General features: G+C 42.6%; 1 protein-coding gene across 1 annotated transcript in view; it reads right to left on the reverse strand.

Annotated features, from left to right (window-relative positions):
- The window catches only part of LOC109865854 (cadherin-23), a 555,430-nt gene that overhangs the window by 247,490 nt on the left and 281,254 nt on the right, over positions 1-26,686 (reverse strand). The window contains exons 12-13 of the mRNA XM_031799369.1: positions 26,315-26,503; positions 5,264-5,413 (exon numbers count right to left, since the gene is read on the reverse strand). Of these exons, the coding sequence (XP_031655229.1) occupies positions 5,264-5,413; positions 26,315-26,503 (339 nt within the window). The remainder of the gene's footprint in view (positions 1-5,263; positions 5,414-26,314; positions 26,504-26,686) is intronic.

The raw sequence follows: 26,686 nt of genomic DNA on the forward strand, positions 1-26,686 counted from the left end.
ATTTAGGTCAACATTGGATCATTCAGAGATCCTCACTGAACTTCTGGAGAGAGTTTGCTGCACTGAAAGTAAAGGGGCTGAATAATTTTGCACGCCCAATTTTTCAGTTTTTGATTTGTTAAAAAAAATTGAAATATCCAATAAATGTCGTTCCACTTCATGATTGTGTCCCACTTGTTGTTGATTCTTCACAAAAAATACAGTTTTATATCTTTATGTTTGAAGCCTGAAATGTGGCAAAAGGTCGCAAAGTTCAAGGGGGACGAATACTTTCGCAAGGCACTGTAGATGTTGTTGTTGAATTCATTCATTTTCAGTCATGTGGCCTTCACCAAGTGAGGTTTTAGGCAAATGTTATCATTATAGTTACTCTTTATGACAGTACAATAAATACATATCTCATAAGACCTTATGTTTAGCTTTACCCTAATACAGTGGCCTGAAACTCATGGTATACAGGCCAAATCAGGCATGCAAGTAGGGTTGCATTTCTTTCTTTTTATTCTTCAGTGCAATCTCAGAAAAAAAGGTGCTTAGTAGAACCATAGAGTTTTTCGCCTTGTCCCCATAGGGCATGATCACCAACCGTTTTTGAGTCGAGATCACTAGAGTCAAAATACAAGCCGAGATCTAAATGTTTTATTTTTTTACATGACTTAACAACACCAGCCTATGCAACATTAACCTATTTAAAACAGTACTGTAGTTATGAGTTGTGTGCAGTAGGCCGTAGGCCCAAAACATTATACCATAATTATTTTTGCTTGAATTGTCCTGCCAATACATTGATCTCAGACCAATATTTGAGGTAGGCTATACTATCACACTGGTAATAGATCAGTTGTTGTATTACTTGTGTATTACTGAGTGAGCATACATTTTAATAAATCACTTTTTTTTTTTTTTTGCTGGGCTTATAGAGCCTACATCTGATGGTCAGTCTCAGTGGAGGGGGAGGGCAGCAGACTGAGGGTCTGCCTCTCATCCCTCTGCTCTCCCTTTCCTCCACTGACACTGACCAAAAAGGAACACCGTTTTTCAGCTGATAGCGAAACTCGAGCACCACCACATTTTTTCTGCCCAGTGCACAAATTAATGTTGCTACTCCTATGACCAGAGAAATTGAAAGCCTATCTATCCACTTCCCTACTCACTCATTGCTGCTGCAGTGCTGGTTGTAGTGCGAGTGGAAGTAGGGAGAACACACATTTTATTGCTTATAAAAGTGTTTAAAGTTTTGACAATGCTGAGTAAGCTTAAACATCTCACTAACTTATTAAACAGCAGCTGTATTCGTTGACAGTCTCTCTTTATAGTCATGGTTTTAAAAGTGCAGAAATTTCAGTGTCAGTTTTGCTGTAGCTTTCTTTTACACCTGCTACGTTGCTGCAGACATGGCCAGCATTTATACATTAAAACATATGGAATGGTTCAAAATGGGAACACGCGCAGGCCAGCTGAATCTAGACTAATTTAAAAAATAGGAATGAAACGTTTATTGCTCGGAAATGTTTGGTGATCGACTAAGAATGCCTTGGAGATTGGTTGGTGACCACTGCCAAAGAGGAATAATTTTTGGTGCTACTGTAGGTATAACCTTTTGCAGAGAGGATACTGCAAAAGCATCCAACAACTTTGTAGAGACACAAGCCTGATGTAGTCATTGCGTGCTATGAATATGGGACCAAATACTAAACTTTTGACAATTTTTATACACTTTAAGTGAATTTCTCAATACTGTACTTATAGTATGACTTTAACAGGGGGGCCTAGATACACAAAGTGCTTTAATTTCTAAACAGTTAAACAGATATGTATGAAAATACAATCAAATATAAAGTGACATTCTGTACTGTCACTTCGTATGAAATATTTGATCTCAAATCCAAAATGCTGGAATAAAGAGCAACATTTTAACAAAGCAAATTTGAGAAAAACGCTACAGAAGTTCTATCAACACATTGACTGTAGTACTCACTTTGAAAAAACGCTCAACCCCTGTTACTCCCCCTTCCAGGATGCCTACAAGGCCCTCTCCCACCCTCCCTTCTGCAATTCAGATCATGACTCCATTTTGCTCCTCCCTTCCTATAGAAATAAACTCAAACAGGAAGTACCCATGCTAAGGTCTATTCACCGCTGGTCTGACCAATCGGAATCCATTATTCAAGATTGTTTTGATCACACAGACTGCGATATGTTCCGGGTAGCCTCTGAGAATGACATTGACATATACACAGACATGGTGACTGAGTTCACCAGGAAGTGTATAGGGGATGTTGTTCCCACTTTACCTATTAAAACCTACCCAAACCAGAAACTGTGGATAGATGGCAGTATTCGCGCAAAACTGAAAGTGCAAACCACCCCATTTAACCATGGCAAGGTTACTGAGGATATGGTTGAATTCAAACAGTGTAGTAGTTATTCCCTCCGTAAGGCAATCAAACAGGCAAAACTTTAGTACAGAGACAAAGTGGAGTTGCAATTCAACGGCTCAGACATGAGATGTATGTAGCAGGGTAAGCCATCTCCGTGGCTTGCTTGAGTAAGACGTTAAAGTGTGTTAACCCTCGCAAGACTGCCGGCCCATACGGCATCTCTAGCCGCGTCCTCAGAGCATGCGCATACCAGCTGGCTGGAGTGTTTTACGGACATATTCAATCTCTCCCAATCCCAGTCTGCTGTCCCCACTTGCTTCAAGATGTCCACCATTGTTCCTGTACCCAAGAAAGCAAAGGTAACTGAACTAAATTACTATCATCCCCTAGTACTCCTGTCATAGACCCACTTCAATTTGCATACCTCCCCAATAGATCCACAGACGATGCAATCGCCATCGAACTGCACATTGCCTTATCCCATCTGGACAAGAGGAAAATCTATGTAAGAATGCTGTTCATTGACTATAGCTCAGCCTTCAACACCATAGTACCCTCCAAGCTCATCATTAAGCTCGGGGCCCTGAGTCTGGATCCCGCCCCGTGCAACTGGGTCCTGGACTTCCTGACAGGGTGCCCCCAGGTGTTCAGAAACAATACCTCCACTTCGCTGATCCTCAACACAGGGGGCCACAAGGGTGTGTGCTCAGCCCCCTCCTGTACTCCCTGTTCACCCATGACAGCGTGGCCACGCATGCCTCCAACTCAATCATCAAGTTTGCAGACAACACAACAGTAGTAGGCCTGATTACCAACAATGACGAAACAGTCTACAGGGAGGAAGTGAGGGCCCTGGCAGAGTGATGCCAGGTAAATAACCTCTCCCTCAACGTCAACAAAATTAAGGCGCTGATCGTGGACTTCAGGAAACAGCAGAGGGAGCACGCCCTTATCCACATTGACAGGACCGCAGTGGAGAAGGTGAAAAGCTTCAAGTTCCTTGGCATACACCTCACTGACAATCTGAAATGGTCCACCCACACAGACAGTCTGGTGAAGAAGGCGGAACAGCACCTCTTCAACCTCATGAGGCTGAAGAAATTCGGCTTGGCCCCTAAAACCCTCACAAACCTTTACAGATGCACAATTGAGAGCATCCTGTCGGGCTGCATCACCGCCTGGTATGGCAACTGCACCGCCTGCAACCGCAGGGCTCTTCAGAGGGTGGTGCGGTCTGCCCAATGCATCACCAGGGGCACACTGCCCTCTAGCACCCGATGTCACAGGAAATCCAAAAAGATAATCAAGGACATCAACCACCCGAGCTACGGCCTGTTCACCCCACTACCATCCAGAAGGTGAGGTCAGTACAGATGCATCAAAGCTGGTACAGAGAGACTTAGAAGCTATTTTTATCTCAAGGCTATCAGACTGTTTAATAGCCATCACTAGCCAGCTACCACCCGGTTACTCAACCCTTCACCTTAGAGGAGGGGAGTGTACACTCAAAAAAATGATGGTTCTAACAAGTACCAGATAGGGGATCTTAGGCTTGTAACCATAGCATAATCTTTTTGTGCTATAGTGAACCCTTTTTTGAAGGTTTAATAAAGAACCATGCTCATAAGATTCTAATTGGTGCTATAAAGAACCTAAGATTCTATAAAGAACCATTTTAAAAAGTTGCTACATTGCACCAAAAAAAGGATTCCACTATGGTTGCAACCCTTTTTGGGACAACATAGAACTTTAAAAATATATATTTATAGAACCCTTGTTATGGTTCTTTATATGAACCTTTTTTATGGTTCTTTATGGTTGGTTCATAAAGAACCATTGAAAGGTTCTTTGTAGAGCCTATTGAAGAACCATACAGGGTTTTTTGGTCAGCCATATTATATAGTTAAAAATCCAGCGGTCTAGGGCACTAGGTCTTCACTACAGCCCCGGGTTCGATCCCGGGCTGTGTCCCCGTTGGCCGAGACCGGCTTCGCACAATTGGCCCAGCGTCATCCGGGTTAGCTGCGGGTTTGGCCGGCCAGGATGTCCTTGTCGCTCTTGCGACTCCTGTGGCGGGCGCTTGCACGCTGACACAGTTGGCAGTTGTACGGTGTTTCCTCCGACACATTTGTGCGGCTGGCTTCTGGGTTAAGCGAGCAGTGTGTCAAGAAGCAGTGTGGCTTGGCAGGGCCGTGTTATGGAGGACGCATGGCTATCGACCTTCGCCTCTCCCGAGTCTGTACAGGAGTTGCAGCGATGGGACAAGACTGCAACTACCAATTGGCTATCACAAAATTTGGGCGAAAAAGGGGTAAAAAAACATATATAAAATACATCCAGAGATATTATTGTGTTAACTGACAAGTTGAAGTAAGCTACAGCTATAAAGATAATTGAGAATTACTGACTGATTAAGTCAACCACTCTCAATTGGCACAAGGCTCTTAAGTGATCATTTCACAAGACACTATCACTGGTAATGTATAATATGTAATGGCATAACACAACACATTCGATAAACTGGCCACTCTCATGGTTGCACAAAAATAGCTACATTTTAATTATCAGTAAAAGAGCAAAGAATCCTTTTGTGAACTGCAAAGAATCTCAACTCAAATGGTTATTTGAAATGGTTATTTGAGTCATAAATGTAAAAGTAAAAAAATGTATGTAGCAAACACCCCTTTAATCTGATTCCAGGGACACCCGCCCATAGTGTCTTTGCTTACTGTGCTCCATACAGTAGATGCCATGCTTGTTACAGTACATGTTACTGATAGTTTGTTTGTAACAGAGTTAAAAACATGCCATAAGCAAGTTTGCGTGCGTGTGTGCATTCGTGTCTGTGTGCGAGCACGCTTGTGTGTTCAGAGTGAACTTACAGAGAAGCTGTATCTTTGGATGTTCTCGTAGTCCAGAGGCACGTCCACCCTCATCCTGATGTCAGCACGGCCCTGCACCGCTGTGGGTGAAATGGTGAAGTGATCCGAGTTGTTCCCCGTTAGGAACACCTGAAACATACTGTTCACTCCCTAGAGGAGAGGATGGAGGGATGGAGTCACAAGGAAAAGACAATTATATATTGGTTAAAGATTCAAAGGGATGAGAAGAAAAGCTGCGGTATGAGATGTGGGGCTGAATTACAAACTATGGATGGAAATGAGATATTTTGTTAAATCCCTTATATTTACACTAATGTGAAACCAGAAATGTTGATAAAGGGTAACTGTTCCTGTTAAAAGAAAAGAGGTATGCAGTCCTGGTGCAAAAGCACAGATCATGTAATTAAACATCTGAATGAATCTATCATAAAATTATTAATATGGTACTATGGCAACAACATCTGTGGCAAAAAGTAATGACTATCCTCCTTAATCAGTCAAGTTGCAGATGCTGTGCAGTATCATACATTCAGCATATGTCCTCCTACAGACTAGCATGTACACATTACTAGCATGTACACCAGGGGTGGGCAATAATAGCAATATCGACCAATTCGAATTGTCTTCATTTTATGGCTTTTCTAACAATTCTAGATACAAACTACAAACAAGTTTATGTTCAAGAGGCTAATAACAAAATATGTCAAATTACTTAAATATTGTAAAGGTGTATTATTGTTATTTTTGTATCAAAAAGGGAATAAATGTATCAAAAATATATTAGAAAGTTCAGGAAAACATCAGGGACGATCACTAAGTATCAATTGTGTTTCGTAGCATCGTGACGAAACAGAAGACACGTGCGTGTTCCTGAGAGTCTTAGCTTTCAGGAATGGGTTAATAAGAGCTAATAACTCCAACCAATCAAAAGCTAGATCCAAAAACCGCTGATATGGCGTACATTGGAGGTTACTCACGTAACCGCGGTTCTATGAACTAAGCGGCACATTCAGTGACAATTGTTGTTGTTGTTACTAAATCCACCGTGGGCGCTGTTAATCGACATATGACTTATTTTGCCCACCTCTGGTGTACATACTACTAGCATGTTCAAGAAAAAAAATGAATTGTGTGTGAGTGAGAAAATGTATTTGACTCTATTCTGAATTATTCTGGAAGCGCTCATTGAATGCCAGTCACGCACATGGATTCACCTCTTATTGGTTCCATCCAAGCGCATTTATTTTTTTATTATCTCTACATGTCACTTTGCTCCTCTATCATCTCTCAATATCTCACTACATCTACCTGTAATATATATCATGTACTCTCTTCTCTGTGTCTTTGAGATGCAGGGTCAGAGATTAGATAGTATCTCAGAGTAGCAGCTCTAACTTCCCCAGACTGGTGGTCTCCACACACACACACACGCATGCATGCAAGCACACACACACACACAAATACATGCACAGACCCCCACACACCACTGTGAACGCATGGCACGGTAATGAACTGTGTCTCGTCACCCACAGCCAATTATAAAGGCCCCTTTTTCTATTTCTTCAGGAATCCATTTGCTCGTGATGACAGCGGGGAGAACGATTGATCCACAGAGAGAAAATAAGAGTTCTATAATCATTTAACCTGGAGTGTTCTCTTTTTTTGTGGAAAAAGACAAGAAGAAAATAAAACGAAAAAGGGACAGAAAATATAAACCCATGGAAAGATGAATAAGTGAAGATTGGACCCCACTAATTGGACCTGAACATCAGACTGAAATAGCACCCTATTGCCTACAGCAGTGGTTCCCAAACTTTTTATAGTGCCGTACCCCTTCAAACATTCAAACTTTAAAGCAGGGAAACTGAAATCAGTTCTACCAAATTTCTATCAACATGTTAAATGTGCAACCAGAGGGAAACATTTCTAGATCACCTGTACTTCATACACAGAGACGCGTACAAAGCTCGCCCTCGCCCTCCATTTGGTAAATCCGACCACAACTCTATCCTCCTGATTCCTGCTTACAAGCAAAAATTAAAGCAGGAAGCACCAGTGACTCGGTCTATAAAAAAGTGGTCAGATGAAGCAGAAGCTAAACTACAGGACTATTTTGCTATCACATACTGGAACATGTTCTGTGACAGTACCACCCAGCCCCCTGACGCGCGAGGTGCAGGGCGATCCGGATGGAGACGGTGGAATTCAGCTCACAGATCACTGCACCTGTACATAGCCCATCTGTAAATAGCCCATCCAACTACCTCATCCCAATACTGTATTTATTTAATCATCTTGCTAATTTGACCCCCATTATCTCTATAATGCTGTCGAACCTTTTGAGGATCTGAGGACCCATGCCAAATCTTTTCCATCTCCTGAGGGGGAATAGGTTTTGTCGTGCCCTTTTCTCGACTGTCCTGGTGTGCTGGGACCATGTTAGTTTGTTGATGATTTGGACACCAAGGAACTTGAGGCTCTCAAACTGCTCCCCTACAGCCCTGTCGATGAGAATGGGGGCGTGCTCGGTCCTCTTTTTCCTGTAGTCCACAATCATCTCCTTTGTCTTGATCACGTTGAGAGAGAGATTATTGGCTTGGCACCACACGGCCAGGTCTCTGACCTCCTCCCTATATGCTGTCTCATCGTTGTTGGTGGTCAGGCCTACCACTGTTGTGTCTTCGGCAAACTTGATGATGGTGTTGTGCCTGACCGTGCAGTCATGAGTGAACAGGGAGTACAGGAGAGGACTGAGCACGTACCCCTGAGGGGCCCCTGTGATGAGCATCAGCATGGCGAATGTGTTGTTACCTACCCATACCACCTGGGGACGGTCCGTCAGGAAGTCCAGGATCCAGTTGCAGAGGGAGGTGTTTAGTCCCAGGGTCCTTAGCTTATTGATGAGCTTTCAGAGCACTATGGTGTTGAACACTGAGCAGTAGTCTATTAATAGCATCCTCACATAGGTGTTCCTTTTGTCCAGGTGGTAAAGGGCAGTGTGGAATGCAATAGAGATTGAATCATCTGTGGATCTGTTAGATCTGTGGATTTGCATACATATCTGTGGGTCTGTATGCAAATTGTGGGTCTAGGGTTTCTGGGATAATGGTGTGAAGTGAGTAAGACCTTTAAACAGGTTAACAATCACAATGCCGCAGGCCAGATGGATTACCAGGATGCTAATTCAGAGCATGCACTGACCAGCTGACAAGTGTCTTCATTTACCTTTTCAATGTCTCTTTGACACCCAATCTGTAATACCAATATGTTTCAAGCAAACCACATAGTCCCTGAGCCTCAGAACGCCAAGGTAACCTGTCTAAATGACTACTGACCCATAGCACTCACATCTGTAGCCATTAAATGCTTGAAAGGCTGATCATGGCTCAACACCATCATACCTGAAACCCTGGACTCACTACAACTCTCATACTGTTTCAACAAATCCACAGATGACACAATCTCTATTGCACTGCATACTGCCCTTTCCCACCTGGACAAAAGGAATACCTTCGTGAGAATGCTTTTCATTGACTACAGCTCAGCATTTAACACAATAGGGCCACCCACAGATGGTGAGGGTAGGCAACAACACATCTTCCACCCTTACCCTCAATAAGGGGGCCCCTCAGGGGTGCATGCTCCGTCCCCTTCTGTACTCCCTGTTCACCCACGATTGCATGGCCACGCATGACTCCAACACCATCATTAAGTTTGCCAACAGTGGAAAGCCTGTCTGATGCCAGGACAACAACCTCTCCCTAAATGTGGGCAAGACAAAGGAGTTTATCGTGGACTACATGGAACAGAGGGTCGAACACGCACCCATTCACTTCATCTGGGCTGTTGTAGAGCTGATTGAGAACTTCAAGGTCCTCAGTGTCCACATCACTAAGGACCTATCATGGTCCAAACACACCAATACAGTCATGAAAAGGGTACGACCTTTTCCCCATCAGGAGGCTGAAAAGATTTGGTGTGGGCCTTTAGATCCTCAAAGTTCTACAGCTGCACCATTGATTGAATCTTGACTGGCTGCATCAATGCCTAGTATGGCAACTGCTCGGCATCCGACCGCATTGGCGCTAGAGAGGGTAGTGCGTACGGCCAAGTACATCACTGGCGCCAATCTCCCTGCCATCCTGGACCTCTATATCAGGCGGTGTAAGAGGAAGGCCATAACAATGGTCAAAGACTCCAGACACCCAAGTCGTAGACTATCCTCTCTGCTACCACGCGGCAAGCGGTACCGGAGTGGCAAGTCTGGGACTAAAAGACACATGAATAGCTTCTACCGCAAATCCGTAAGACTGCTGAACAGTTAATGAAATGACTACCAGACCATTTACATTGAACTCCTTTACTTTTTATTTATTTATTTGTATTGTTTTGCACTGACTCCCTTGCACTGGTTCTATGCACACTCACTAGACTTTACCCACACACTCACACATACCACATAAGCTCACACACAAAACACACACATGCATATTGACACCACACTCACTCACACATATACAGTAGTGGCCAAACATTTTGAGATTGACACAGATATTCATTTTCACTAAGTCTGCTGCCTCAGTTTATATGATGGCAATTTGCATATACTCCAGAATGGTATGAAGAGTGATCAGATGAATTGCAATTAATTGCAAAGTCCCTCTTTGCCATGCAAATTAACTGAATCCCCCAAAAACATTGCCACTGCATTTCAGCCATGCCACAAAAGGACCAGCTGACATCATGTCAGTGATTCTCTCATTAACACAGGTGTGAGTGTTGATGAGGACAAGGCTAGAGGTCACTCTGTCACTCTACCTCGATTCCCTCAACTACCTCATATCCCTGCACATTGACTTGGTACTGGTGCTCTTTGTATATGAGTTTGTTAGTGTTTTTATTGGGTTACTATTTATTTTTTTATTATATTTGTCTTACTTTTTAACTCTGCACTGTCTGGAATGGGCTCGTAAGTAAGCATTTCACTGTAAAGTCTACCCCTGTTGTATTCGGCGCATGTGACCAGTATAATTTGATTTGAAGTTGAGCTGAGCTGGGGTTAAAACCTGTTGGGGATAGGGGGCAGTATTTTCACTTTGGATGAATTGCGTGCCCATAGTGAACTGCATCCTACTCTGTCCTAGATTGCTAATATATGCATATTATTATTACTATTGGATAGAAAACACTCTGAAGTTTCTAAAACTGTTTGAATTATGTATGTGAGTATAACAGACCTCATAGGGCAGGCAATCTTCCAAACAAGAAGTTAAATTCTGAATGTGGGTCAAATTTCACATCATCGGCCCTTTCTTTTCAAACAAGATATGGATCTGGTAGCACTTCCAATGCATTCCACTAGATGTCCTCATTCAGTAGAACGTGGAATGGAGCTTCTGGTGTGAACTTTGACCGAATGGGAGAAGAAATAGTCACGGTCTTGGCAGAATGCAATTTCCCTGTGTCGCATTTCTCTGTGGGTGCCACCGTCGTTCCATTTGGCTGCAGATGAAAACGTATGATCCGGTTGGAACGTTATTGGATATATATGAAAATAACATCCTGAAGATTGATTCTCTACTTAGTTTGACCAGTTTATTCGACCTGGAATATATATTTTTAAACTTTTCGTGCGAGTTGTCCTGGACCAGCGTCAGCTTTTGGGCATGTGAGCTGAAAGTGCTAGCAAATGTAGCTAATTGGACAGTACTATTGGACATCATGGAACAAAACAACGATTTATTGTGGAACTAGGACTCCTTGCACTGCATTCTGATGAAAGATCATCAAATGTAAGGGGATATTTATGATGTAATTTCGTATTGTTGTCTCCAACATGGCAGAGAAATAGTTTTACGTCTGAGCGCCGTCTCAGATTATTGCATGGTAGGCTTTTTTCATAACGTTTTTAGAAAATCTGACACAGCGGTTGCATTAAGAACCAGTGTATCTTTAATTATATGTAGAACATGTATCTTTAGTCAAAGTTTATGATGAGTATTTCTGTTTTCTGGCGTAGCTTTCTATAATTCCTCCAGATATTTTGGAGGCATTTCTGAACATGGCGTCAATGTAAACCGAGATCTGTGGATATAAATATGCATATTATCGAACAAAACATAAATGTATTGTGTAACATGTCATATGAGTGTCATCTGATGAAGATTTTCAAAATGTTAGTGATTCATTTTATCTCTAATCCTGCTTTTGTGACTATCTTTGGCTGGAAAAAATTGTTGTGTTTTTCCTTTGATTTGGTGGTGATCTAACATAAATATATGTTGTGTTTTCGCTGTAAAACATTTAAAAAATCAGACATGATGGGTAGATGATGGGTAGATGTTTATCTTTACTTTGCTGTATTGGACTTGTTAATGTGTGAAAGTTAAATATTTCTAAAGAATATTTTGAATTCCCTGCGCCACCTTTTCAGCTGAATGGGGGGGTGGAGTTCCCCTCTGGGATCACCTTGCCATATTAAGCAGAGAGCAAGGGCTGCTGATGAGATGCCCCAGTGGGGGCTGCATTCTGATGCACTCTACTGTAGATCAGGTTTAAATCCATCTCACTGATGTACTGTAGCTATGTGGCTGTTTGCCCTGAGCCCACATAGCTTATCCAATAAACCTAAACCACATGAGGTTGGTGGCACCTTAGTTGGGGAGAACGGACTCGTGGTAATGGCTGGAGCGGAATCAGTGGAATGGTATCAAATACATCAAACTTGGTTTTCAAGTGTTTGATGCCATTCCATTTGCTTAGTTCCGGCATTTATTATAAGCCGTTCTCCCCTCAGCAACCTCCTGTGACCTTAAAGCATCTATTGTGGAGATTTCACATGGGCACTGCTTGTATAGATTGAGGTATGCAGCATTTATGTGACACTGTCAACCTCTGCAAACACACACACACACACCTGTTTTGAGACTGCTGATAGCGGCACTCCTCTTATCTGCCAGATTTACCCATCAACTGATGAGGAGCTCCCATGGAATAGCGGTGATTTTCTTTGCCGTCCCTAGCCATCGCCATGCCGACAGGAGCAAACGCACTCCACGGCAAGAATAAACAAACCTGCAGCTGAATATGCCACTATCGCTCCCTCAGACACGTTGTCTCTCTTTCTCTCTGTCTCCCTCTGCCTCTCACTGTCTAACCCTCTGTCTAACCCTCTCTCTTTCTCTCTCCCTCAGCCTCTCTCCCACTATCCTCATCCCTCATTTGTTTCCCTCAACCTCTCACTTTGCATCTCTCTCAGCCTCCCCCTCTCGTTCTGTATGTCTGCCTTATCATTCACTTCACCGCCTGCCTGTACTCCATTAGTTATGCTACTTTTCCCCTACCTTCTTCCCTCTTTACCACCCCATATACCCCCTCTCCTCCTCCTTCTCTCCCTCCTTCTCATTCTCTCTCCACTTCACTTGCAGTTATCTGTCAAATTCCATCCTGGCGGCTGTGGTGCTGGAATCAATCAGAGTTGACTAGCTTTCAGCTTATCTCAACCCAAGGTGATAGATTTTCCTTGTTAGCTATAATTTGATGCTCTATCCCATCTCTTCCAAAGCAAATTAAATTGTAGTTGAGTCGAATGGAGCTCCTAGTTTCAGGCTGCCGTGAGTGAGTGAGCAAGTGTGTGTGTATGTAAGAAGACTGTGTGTTTGGGAGTTAGAAAGAGTGTGTCAAATCCAATCAAAGCTTATTTGTCACATGCGCCGAATAAAACGGGTGTAGACTTTACCATGAAATGGTTGCTAACGAGCCCTTCCCAACGATGCAGAGTTTAAAAATGATCATACAAATAAAACTAGTATCACAAGAGGAATAAAATACGAATGGAGCTTTATACAGGTTGTACCAGTACTAAATCAATGTGCTGGGGTATGAGGTATTTGAGGTAGATACTGTATGAATATGAAGGCAGGGTAAAGTGATTAGGCATCAGGATAGATAAAGAGAGTAAAATAAAGAGCAGAGTAGCATCAGCATATGATGTGTTTATGTCATCAAGGCAGATGGTGGCCACTTGATTACTACATTATTCTATGCAGTGCCTTGAAAAAGTATTCATCCCTCTTGGCGTTTTTCCTATTTTGTTGCACTACAACCTGTAATTTAAATTGATTTTAATTTGGATTTCATGTAATGAATATACACAAAATAGTGAAGTGAAATAAAATAAAATACTTGTTTAAAAAAATTCTAAAACATAAAAAATGGGAAAGTGGTGCATGCATATGTATTCACCCCTTTTGCTATGAAGCCCCTAAACAAGATCTGGTGCAACCAAGTACCTTCAGATGTCACATAATTAGTTAAATAAGGTCCAACTGTGTGCAATCTAAGTGGCACATGATCTCAGTATATATACACCAGTATATATACACCTGTTCTGAAAGGCCCCAGAGTCTGCAACACTTCACCGCCGATGGCGTAGCAGTCAGACGACTTGTCCTGTCGTGTCCCTTGTATATATCGTTTTTACATATTTTTCTTCGCATATCTTTTAACATATTTTGCTAAACCTCAACATCTAAATACTCTCCTGTAACCCACCTCACCCAATGTACCGTGGATCTGCTTTATTTTCTAAAGTACTTATATTTATGCTGCAGTAGTTTATGTGTCGGGGGGCTGGGGTCAGTTTGTTATATCTGGAGTACTTCTCCTGTCCTATTCGGTGTCCTGTGTGAATCTAAGTGTGCGTTCTCTAATTCTCTCCTTCTCTCTTTCTTTCTCTCTCTCGGAGGACCTGAGCCCTAGGACCATGCCCCAGGACTACCTGACATGATGACTCCTTGCTGTCCCCAGTCCACCTGGCCATGCTGCTGTTCCAGTTTCAACTGACCTGAGCCCTAGGACCATGCCCCAGGACTACCTGACATGATGACTCCTTGCTGTCCCCAGTCTACCTGGCCATGCTGCTGCTCCAGTTTCAACTTCCACCTGACTGTGCTGCTGCTCTAGTTTCAACTGTTCTGCCTTATTATTATTCGACCATGCTGGTCATTTATGAACATTGAACATCTTGACCATGTTCTGTTATAATCTCCACCCGGCACAGCCAGAAGAGGACTGGCCACCCCACATAGCCTGGTTCCTCTCTAGGTTTCTTCCTAGGTATTGGCCTTTCTAGGGAGTTTTTCCTAGCCACCGTGCTTCTCCACCTGCATTGCTTGCTGTTTGGGGTTTTAGGCTGGGTTTCTGTACAGCACTTTGAGATATCAGCTGATGTACGAAGGGCTATATAAATAAATTTGATTTGATTTGATTTGATATTTACTTTGGATCTGGAACCCCTCAACTGAAGCTAGCCAGCTAACTACCAGCTATCAGTCAGCAAACCATTGCTAGTGGTCATCAGCTAACCTTTAGCTCGGAAAGCTCTCGCCAGTTCGAACATTGCGACTCTAACCAGAGCATAACGGACCTTGGCTAACGCCACTGCCACGAAGCTAGCACCAGTCTCCCTGCTAGCAGGCACATCTCCCTGCCAACCCCCCCTACCACCCCCGGGCTACTAACTTTAAACGCTGTGTCGCTAGCGTAGTGGCGGCTCCCCTGTCCCATCTACTGCTGCCCCCTGGACACTGTGATCACTTGGCTACATAGCTGATGCCTGCTGGACACTGTGATCACTTGGCTGCATAGGTGATGCCTGCTGGACTGTCAATTAATCACGGTACTCCATTCTGTTTGTTTATGTTTTTATCTGTCGTCCCCAGCCGCGAACTCAGGCTCTGTGTGTAGTTAATCCGACCCTCTCTGCCTAGTCAACACCATTTTACCTGCTGTTGTGCTAGCTGATTAGCTGTTGTTGTCCCACCTGTTGTTTTAGCTAGCTCTCCCAATCAACACCTGCGATTACTGTATGCCTCGCTGTATGTCTCTCTCAAATGTCAATATGCCTTGTATACTGTTGTTCAGGTTAGTTAGCATTGTTTTAGTTTACAATGGAGCCCCTAGTTCCACCCTTCATACCTCTGATACCTCCTTTGTCAACCTCCCACACATGTGGTGACATCACCCATTACAACCAGCATGTCCAGAGATACAACCTCTCTTATCATCACCCAGTGCCTGGGCTTACCTACGCTGTACCCGCACCCCACCATACCCCTGTCTGCGCACTATGCCCTGAATATATTCTACCATGCCCAGAAATCTGCTCCTTTTATTCTTTGTCCCCAACGCTTTAGGCGACCAGTTTTGATAGCCTTTAGCCGCACCCTCATACTACTCCTCCTCTGTTCCGCAGATGATGTGGAGATAAACCCAGGCCCTGCATGTCCCAAGGCACCCTCATTTGTTGACTTCTGTGATCAAAAAAGCCTTGATTTCATGCATGTCAACATCAGAAGCCTCCTCCCTAAGTTTGTTTTACTCACTGCTTTAGCACACTCTGCTAACCCTGATGTCCTTGCCGTGTCTGAATCCTGGCTTAGGAAGGCCACCAACAATTCTGAGATTTCCATACCCAACTATAACATTTTCCATCAAGATAGAACTGCCAAAGGGGGAGGAGTTGCAGTCTACTGCAGAGATTGACATTACTTTGCAGGCTTACTTTCCAGGTCCATACCCAAACAGTTCGAACTACTAATTTTAAAAATTACTCTTTCCAGAAATAAGTCTCTCACTGTTGCCGCCTGCTACCGACCCCCCTCAGCTCCCAGCTGTGCCCTGACACCATTTGTGAATTGATCGCCACCCATCTAGCTTCAGAGTTTGTTCTGTTAGGTGACCTAAACTGGGATACGCTTAACACCCCGGCAGTCCTACAATCTAAGCTAGATGCCCTCAATCTCACACAAATCATCAAGGAACCCACCAGGTACAACCCTAAATCTGTAAACAAGGGCACCCTCATAGACGTTATCCTGACCAACTGGCCCTCCAAATACACCGCTATAGGTCCGCAGTCAAACGACCACCCCTCATCACTGTCAAACGCTCCCTAAAACACTTCTGCGAGCAGGCCTTTCTAATGGACCTGGCCCGGGTATCCTGGAAGGATATTGACCTCATCCCGTCAGTTGAGGATGCCTGGTCATTCTTTAAAAGTAACTTCATCACCATTTTAGATAAGCATGCTCCGTTAAATAAATGCAGAACAAAGAACAGATATAGCCCTTGGTTCACTCCAGACCTGACTGCCCTCGACCAGCACAAAAACATCCTGTGGCGGACTGCAATAGCATCGAATAGTCCCCGCGATATGCAACTGTTCAGGGAAGTCAGGAACCAATACACACAGTCAGTCAGGAAAGCAAAGGCCAGGTTCTTCAAGCAGAAATTTGCATCCTGTAGCTCTAACTCCAAAAAGTTCTGGGACACTGTAAAGTCCATGGAGAACAAGAGCACCTCCTCCCAGCTGCCCAATGCACTGAGGCTAGGTAACACGGTCACCACCGATAAATTAAATACACTTCAACAAGCATTTCTCAACGGCTGGCCATGCCTTCCACCTGGCTACTCCAACAGCCCCCCCCCCCGCAGCTACTCGCCCAAGCCTCTCCAGCTTCTCCTTTACCCAATTCCAGATAGCAGATGTTCTGAAAGAGCTGCAAAACCTGGACCCGTACAAATCAGCTGGGCTTGACAATCTGGACCCTCTATTTCTGAAACTATCCGCAGCCATTGTCGCAACCCCTATTACCAGCCTGTTCAACCTCTCTTTTATATCGTCTGAGATCCCCAAGGATTGGAAAGCTGCCGCAGTCATCCCCCTCTTCAAAGGGGGAGACAACCTGGACCCAAACTGTTACAGACCTATATCCATCCTGCCCTGCCTATCTAAGGTCTTCGAAAACCAAGTCAACAAACATTGACCATCTCGAATCCCACCATACCTTCTCCGCTGTGCAATCTGGTTTCCGAGCCGGTCACGGGTGCACCTCAGCCACGCTCAAGGTACTAAACGATATCATAACCGCCATCGATAAAAGACAGTACTGTGCAGCCGTCTTCATCGACCTGGCCAGGGCTTTCGATTCTGTCAATCACCATATTCTTATCGGCAGACTCAGTAGCCTCGTTTTTTCTAATGACTGCCTTGCCTGGTTCAGCAACTACTTTGCAGACAGAGTTCAGTGTGTCAAATCGGAGGGCATGTTGTCCGGTCCTCTGGCAGTCTCTATGGGGGTCCCACAGGGTTCAATTCTCAGGCCGACTCTTTTCTCTGTATATATCAATGATGTTGCTCTTGCTGCGGGCGATTCCCTGATCCACCTCTACGCAGACGACACCATTCTGTATACTTCTGGCCCTTCCTTGGACACTGTGCTATCTAACCTCCAAACGAGCTTCAATGCCATACAACACTCCTTCCAACTGCTCTTAAACGCTAGTAAAACCAAATGCATGCTTTTCAACCGTTCGCTGCCTGCACCCGCATGCCAGACTAGCATCACCACCCTGGATGGTTCCGACCTAGAATATGTGGACATCTATAAGTACCTAGGTGTCTGGCTAGACTGTAAACTCTCCTTCCAGACTCATATCAAACATCTCCAATCTAAAATCAAATCTAGAGTCGGCTTTCTATTCCGCAACAAAGCCTCCTTCACTCACGCCTCCAAACTTACCCTAGTAAAACTGACTATCCTACCAATCCTTGACTTCGGCGATGTCATCTACAACATAGCTTCCAATACTCTACTCAGCAAACTGGATACAGTTTATCACAGTGCCATCCGTTTTGTTACTAAAGCACCTTATACCACCCACCACTGCGACCTGTATGCTCTAGTCGGCTGGCCTTCGCTACATATTCGTTGCCAGACCCACTGGCTCCAGGTCATCTACAAGTCCATGCTAGGTAAAGCTCTGCCTTATCTCAGTTCACTTGTCACGATGGCAACACCCACCCGTAGGTCATTAAAAGAAGACCTCCTAAACTATATTCAGTTGGGAACTCACTTGGTGAAGGCCACTGGACTGAATATTGAATGAATTCTACAACCATCTCTCTGTCACTAGCAAACACAGTCATGGGTGGTACTGGTAACTCTAAAATTCACTCAAAAGGCACCCTGGAAAATATGCAAATAAGGTTCAACACCCTACAGCAGGGCTATTCCAATCTGGTCCTGGAGGGCCCAAACATTTTTGGTTTTGGATTTTTGTATGGTTCGTCAAAGAACCATCCCATGTATAGATGGGTTGGTTGTTCAGAAACAAAACCGATGTGTGCACAACTATGGAGCAAAACAGACATCATTGACTGGTAACAACATGTAAACTGTATCTAGTCTCCAAATGTTTATTGAAAACATAAATACATTTGCACAATGAGCACTTGTCTCTCAAATACATCGCTACAGTTGTTGGTTAGCGACTATAGCAAATGTTTGCCATATTAGCAAAGACATGACATCAGATTCATGATTTCGACTGGCTGAGAAACGCTGCCTGCCGGTCTGTCTCGTCCTGAACACCGACCCCTACACATTCATTACTATGGGACAGCTGGAGATGGAATTTTTAATATTGAAACAATGTTGTAAATGTCAGAGAGACATGGATTACAAGCAACACCCCTATCCACATCGACGGGGCTGCAGTGGAGTGGGTCGATAGCTTCACGTTCCTCTGTGTCCAAATCACTAAGGACTTAAAATGGTCCACACACACGTGTTCACAGTCATGAAGAAGGCGCGATAGAGCCTCTTCATCCTCAGGAGATTGAAAAGGTTTGGCATGGGCCCTCAAATATTCAAAAACTCTATAGCTGTACCATTGAGAGCGTATTGGCTGACTATATCACTGCTTAGTATGAAAAGAACACCACCCTCGATCGCATGGAGCTACTGATGGTGGTGTGGACAGACCAGTACATCACTGAGGCCGAGCTCTATATCAGGCGGTGTGAAAGGAAGGCCCCAAATCGTTAAAGACTACATCCACCCAAGCCATAGACTGTTCTCTCTGCTTCTGCATGGCAAGCGGTACCGATGCATCATGTCTGACACCAACAGGAACAGCTTATATCTCCAAGCTATAAGACTGCTAAATAGCTAACTAAATAGCTAACAAAATGACTTCACGGACTATCTCAGTTGACCCTTTTATTTTAATTTTGTCTCTGCAAAGGTTCCTCCTTTAAAAGTTGCGTCATACTGCAGCACACCTTGTGGGCAGCATTCTATGGCACGCTATATAATTGTCAGCCATTTTTTACGTTTATGCAAGTTTGACCTCCACGGGGCAACTTTAATTAAGAAGCATTTGATAGTCTCCCATATTGGCATTATTAGATCATTTAAAACCTTTTTTTGTAATACATGGGATTGATTTAAACTTCTTGGATATAGGGGGCGCTATTTTAATTTTGGGATGAAAAACGTTTCCGTTTTAAACAAGATATTTTGTCACGAAAAGATGCTCGACTATGCATATAATTGACAGCTTTGGAAAGAAAACACTCTGACGTTTCCAAAACTGCAAAGATATTGTCTGTGAGTGCCACAGAACTGATGTTACAGGCGAAACCCAGATAAAAATCCAATCAGGAAGTGCCGCATTTTTTTAAACAGCCTCATGCCAATGACTCCTTATATGGCTGTGAAGGAGCTAGGAGTCAGCTTACGTTTTCCACGTTTTCCCCAAGGTGTCTGCAGCATTGTGACGTCTTTTTAGGCATTTCCATTGGAGAATGGCTGTAAGAGACCATATAGGGCGCCATGGACGCATGGTGTCTCCCGGAGAAAACGTAAAATACTGAGGTAGCCATTTTTCCAATAGTTTCTTATGAGAAACCAACTGCCTCCACGGATATATTATTGAATACATATGTTAAAAACACTTTGAGGATGGATCCTAAACAACGTTTGCCGTGTTTCTGTCGATATTATGGAGCAAATTTTGAAAAAAGTTTGGCGTTATAGTTGAAGTATTTTCGGTCGATTTCTCAGCCAAGCAGGATGAACAAATGAGACGTTTTTCGCCTACAAAAATATAATTTTTTGAAAAAAGGAACATTTGCTATCTAACTGAGATGACAGTGTTGTTAACAAAAGGCTAAGCTTGTGTTTCAATACATTTATTTAAAGTAATTTGCGATTGTCATTAATAGGAAACGTTATGGTAATGTGCTTGAGGCTATGATTACGCTCCCGGATACGGGATTGCTCGTCGCTAGAGGTTAAGAAATGTGGCTTAATTAATTTTATTAATATTATGGTGTTTCTATTCCGAGGAAAAACAAAAACGAAAACCTCAGGGTTTCCGTTAGGATGGAATGGAAAATGCTGTGCTGTACAATGTGACGATTGGTAGTAGTCTACAGCATAACAGAGGAATATCTAAGGGGCATAACATTTCCAAACCCTAATTGTAGTGTAAGCAATACTCATTTTGCCTACGGTAGGCCTACAGTATATAAATAAATAAAAATTCCAATGACATGACTCTCCAGCAATAATTGAACATTTAGTTTCTCCATGCTTGTTTCAGAGCAGCGCGAAACGGTGCTGAAATAGACGTAATCTGAATCAAGGCCAAAATAATATTTATGAAGGCCAAAATATAGCCCTGCTAACAGTGACACTGTACAACGTGACCATGTTTGTTTGAAAGAGTATTTTCCAGTAAGCAGCAATTTGTTTGCCTTCATTAGACAACTTTGTTCCAGTATTTCTGTAATTCAGTGATATTTATTCCCATAGTAATTCGTTAAGGATCCATAACTAAAACAACATCTGCATTTTGAAAGATTTATTTATTTTTATCAATATTTTATTAACAAAAGCATAAATATGCTGATAAAGAAATACAGTACTATAGGGTATATGCTTCACATTTGGATAATAAAGCATTTAAAGCTTTTTGAAGATATAAGCCACCTGCATTTGTTTATTAGGCTACTGTGCAGTCTGACAAGTAAACATAGCCTACAATACATACTGTAGTAAACATGGGAAAGTGCCTAATTCCTGACATAAGGGAGAGCAGGCCATGTCTGGACTTGACCTCAGGTACCTTCAATAATGGCTGTACTAGAGAATGCGGGCACGATGTAGACCGGGGTTCAATTCGTCAATGGGGAGGAAGGAGTAGGTTGTCCTTTTAAATAACAATTTGTTCTTAACTGATTCCATATGTGTTATTTCATAGTTGTGATGTCTTCACTATTATTCTAAAAAAGTAGAAAATAGTTTTATTTCTGGGAAAAATCCTGGGATGAGTAGGTGTGTCAACTTTTGATTGGTACTTGCTTAATTATTTTGGTAAATATTATGATGTTTATATTCAAAGAAAAACAAAAACCCTCTGGGTTTCCGTAAGGATGGAACGGAAAATATGGCGCTGTACAACATGACGGTCGGCAGTACAGTACTGGGCTATATAGCTAAACAAACCCCATATCGTGCGGGCAGGGAACGCGGGAGACACGCGGGAGACACGCGGGAGGCACGGGAATCGAACCTGCATCTGTAGTAGCGCATTTTCCAATCCAGAGCCCCCATCCACAAAGTATCAAAATACAGAGAGGAGTTGGTAAAGGAATATTGTCCTGCTAATAGCCCATAATGGGCTATTATAATATTGTACATGGTGTCCAGGTCAGGATAACCAAAACATTTCTTTATTAAATACTATAGGAAATAATGTTGGTACTTATTTATTTTGATCCAAAGTAGGTGCCGGCTATATGACTGTGTAATCAAATTGATAATATATAGCAATATTTTGGAAGGTTATTTGTTTGTTTTTTTAAATGAAAGAGAGCGATTATAATCTGAATAAACATCTAAATAAATTGTAAAGGCCAAAACATTTATTTAAGTTTTTAGAAGAAGAGAAATGCTGGGCCAATTGAGTGCCACCCATAAAGGCCTAAATGTAGCCCTGCTAATTGCCATAATGGCGCTATACAACGTGACTGTGTCTTTGAAAGTGTATATTCCAGTAAACAATTTGTTTACCTTCAATAGACAACTGTTTTCCAAAATGTATGCAATTCACTGATATTTATTTCCATAGTAATTCGTTATGGATCCATAACTAAATAAACATCAGCATTTTGAAAGAGTATTTTTATCATTATTTTATTAATGAAAGCATAAAGAACTTGATGAAGAAATACTGTCCTGTAGTTTTGAGTTAGAAATGTAACACTTCAGAGTACTTAAGCATAGAATGCATTGCAGGTAGGGGGATGTTCACACCTACAGTAGCCAGGCTATAAAGGGTATATTGTCCTGCTAACTGGGCTACAAGTGTTTGAAAACCTGTTTTCAAAATGCCACCAGCTGTCCATCACTACCGTAAATAAAAGCACAGCATCTTGTTTACATCTTGTTTACATTCTTTATTGTAACCACAATGTCACAAATAATTTGTATCTACCTTTACAATTACTTTTAGTGTTTGGGATTAATATTATAGTCTTTCTATTCCAAGGAAAACTAAAAACCTTCTGGGTTCCCGTTAGGATGGAGCAGAAAATATGGAGCTGTACAACCTGATGGTTAGGAGTGCAGTACTGGGCTATTTAGCAAAAATAATCCAGTGTCCTGTGGGAAACTAATTTCCTACTCCTAGTCTAACCAATACCCAAACGGAGATTCAGTGAAAATAAAAATCTCATTGATCCATTAAGACCAGTCCCCGTGCGTGTCTTAGAGCAGTGTGAAACAGTGCTAAATATTTGTAGGCTATTGCTTATAAGCTCTTTAAATAAATAATACACCACTTTTAACAACACATTACTCAATATAAGTGAGACTCATGTCGCCTACGGTAGGCGAAAAATATGACGTGAGTACACCAATAATTACATACATGATATTTCTGTAATTCATTTATATTTATCCCATAGTAATTCGCTATCGATCCATAACTAAATAAACATCGGCATTTTGAAAGAGTATTTTTATCATTATTTTATTAATGAAAGCACAAAGATGCCATTATTAGCTCATTTGCTTTACCTTGAATGGGCAGACTGGCACTAAGAACAGAACAACGGGAACGTTTCCCAAGTCAGCGACATATTTAGTGCAATGCCCCTTAAATATTTTGGAAATTATTTCGCTTTCAAATCACATAAAATTTGTGAGAAAACGGCCTTTCTTGAACATGGGGTGAGATATTGTTACTAATTTGTAAATAAAGCCAGTTTGCTAAATATACAGTGGGGCAAAAAGGTATTTAGTCAGCCACCAATTGTACAAGTTCTCCCACTTAAAAAGATGAGAGAGGCCTGTAATTTTCATCATAGGTACACTTCAACTATGACAGACAAAATGAGAAAAACAAATCCAGAAAATAACATTGTAGGATTTTTTATGAATTTATTTGAAAATTATGGTGGAAAATAAGTATTTGCTCACCTACAAACAAGCAAGATTTCTGGCTCTCACAGACCTGTAACTTCTTCTTTAAGAGGCTCCTCTGTCCTCCACCCATTACCTGTATTAATGGCACCTGTTTGAACTTGTTATCAGTATAAAAGACACCTGTCCACAACCTCAAACAGTCACACTCCAAACTCCATCATGGCCAAGACCAAAGAGCTGTCAAAGGACACCAGAAACAAAATTGTAGACCTGCACCAGGCTGGGAAGACTGAATCTGCAATAGGTAAGCAGCTTGGTTTGAAGAAATCAACTGTGGGAGCAATTATTAGGAAATGGAAGACATATAAGATCACTGATAATCTCCCTCTGGGGCTCCACGCAAGATCCCCACCCCGTGGGGTAAAATGATCACAAGAACGGTGAGCGAAAATCCCAGAACCACACGGGGGACCTAGTGAATGACCTGTATAGAGCTGGGACCAAAGTAACAAAGCCTACCATCACTAACACACTATGCCGCCAGGGACTCAAATCCTGCAGTGCCAGGCAAGGTCCCCCTGCTTAAGCCAGTACATGTCCAGGCCCGTCTGAAGTTTGCTAGAGAGCATTTGGATGATCCAGAAGAAGATTGAGAGAATGTCATATGGTCAGATGAAAGCAAAATATAACTTTTTAGTAAAAACTCAACTCGTCGTGTTTGGAGGACAAAGAATGCTGAGTTGCATCCAAAGAACACCATACCTACTGTGAAGCATGGGGGTGGAAACATCATGCTTTGGGGCTGTTTTTCTGCAAAGGGACCAGGATGACTGTTCCGTGTAAAGGAAAGAATGAATGGGGCCATGTATCGTGAGATTTTGAGTGAAAACCTCCTTCCATCAGCAAGGGCATTGAAGATGAAACATGGCTGGGTCTTTCAGCATGACAATGATCCCAATCACCCACCCGGGCAACGAAGGAGTGGCTTCGTAAGAAGCATTTCAAGGTCCTGGAGTGGCCTAGCCAGTCTCCAGATCTCAACCTCATAGAAAATCTTTGGAGGGAGTTGAAAGTCCGTGTTGCCCAGCAACAGCCCCAAAACATCACTGCTCTAGAGGAGATCTGCATGGAGGAATGGGCCAAAATACCAGCAACAGTGTTTGAAAACCTTGTGAAGACTTACAGAAAACGTTTGACCTCTGTCATTGCCAACAAATGGTATAAAACAAAGTATTGAGATAAACTTTTGTTGTTGACCAAATACTTATTTTCCACCATAATTTGCAAATAAATTCATTAAAAATCCTACAATGTGATTTTCTGGATTTTTTTTCTCATTTTGTCTGTCACAGTTGAAGTGTACCTATGATGAAAATTACAGGCCTCTCTCATCTTTTTAAGTGGGAGAACTTGCACAATTGGTGGCTGACTAAATACTTTTTTGCCCCACTGTAATTATTTATTTATGTTTTTAGAGTTAGAAAAACCAACAAACCTACAATCATCTGATGGGTCTCCCAGTCGAGGACAACACAGGTATTGAACCAGCATCTGTAGCAACACAGCTGGCCACTCAGGCGCTGTACAATGTAATTGGTTGGGAGTGGCCTACATTACTACAGTAAGAGCCTAACAAAATATAATAATACAAACCTTAGTGAAACAACAGTTTTAGTAAGTAATTCTGAAGTTGTGCACAATTATCTGTTTCTATTTAGGTTTGTCGGCCATTCATTGTCAGAGACACAGTAGGACCCAAAAGCATAATCAGTGCTCTAACTCCCCTTTGCGCTGGTCTGGAGCAATGAATTGGTGATGCAGGGTACCGTACTGAACCACAAATTACCTCTAAATCCCGCAGAGTAACCTCATAACTTTTAAAGGAGGAACCACTCACAGGGCTATAGACACTCTTACAGGGACCTATAGACACTCACAGGGCTCTATAGACTGACACTCCAACACACACACAAACACTCACTCAATTTGCTCAGACACACATAATATACATTTATACTTTCTCTAAACAAATGCACACCCACTCACAAACAATCATCACATTAGCTGCTGCTACTCTGTTTATCATATATCCAGATGCTTAGTCTCCTTACCCCTACACATATCTACCTGTATCACTCCAGTATCTCTGCACATTGTAAATAAGGTACTGGAACTGACTGACGCTTTATATAATTTAGTATGCTTCCTTTTTCATTTTTTTCATTTCATTTTTTTTTCTTATTTCTTATTTTTATTTCTTGTGTGTTTTTGTTCTACCTTATGTTATTTTTAGTATTATATTGTTATTGATTACTGCATTGTTGGGTTCAGAGCTTGCAAGAAAGGCATTTCACTGTACTTGTGCATGTGACATTAAAATGTGAAACTTTTAAGAAGATACAACGAGCTGAAACGAGCCACCTACGATTCCATGCAAGGCAGCTTCTAGTCATTGTTGCTAGCTATCTGACGGTTCAAAATCATAACAAAGCACACCTTCCGTCCACATCGTGATGTGCGCATCATTTTTGGGATGTTGTTAGCCAACCCGTCTATGTTTCTTTAGAGACCCTAAAATGGGTTCCCCTAGCATTGCTCTCAAGATCCTTATTTGGTAGCAACTTGCACCTTGACTTTTGTGTAGAGTGAATGCGGTCATGTCAGGTCTATTGACAGGTCTTATCACTGGCACTTCCATGTCAAACTGACACTGTCAAATATAGTGATACCCTTTATTTTAAGGAATGTATGATTGGTGATGGTGACCCACCTCATCCTTGTCCTCAGCCTGGATGAAGAGGGGTAGGGCGAAACCCACCTGGGCCAGCTCAGTGATACGCACTCGGTACTCAGAGCTGTTGAACTTGGGCGCGTTGTCGTTCTTGTCAATCAGCAGTATGGTGAAGGTGGTCATCACCGAGGCATCCGTCGGGGTAAGGTCATCATTCAACTCTGTGCCCTGAGGGACGAATGGAGGAGGAGAAAGGGGGGAGAGGGAGGGAGGTAGGGAAGGAAGAAGGGAGTATGGAAGGAGGACGGGCAGAGAAGGCAGGCAGATAAGTAGAAGTACAATCATTAATTTCCAGTGTGAACGAGAGACCTAGAGAGAAAGATAGAGATAGTATGTGGTAGGGAAAGGGGA

Source organism: Oncorhynchus kisutch, linkage group LG20 (genome assembly GCF_002021735.2).
Source record: "Oncorhynchus kisutch isolate 150728-3 linkage group LG20, Okis_V2, whole genome shotgun sequence".
In the NCBI taxonomy this organism is placed as follows: Eukaryota; Metazoa; Chordata; class Actinopteri; order Salmoniformes; family Salmonidae; genus Oncorhynchus; species Oncorhynchus kisutch.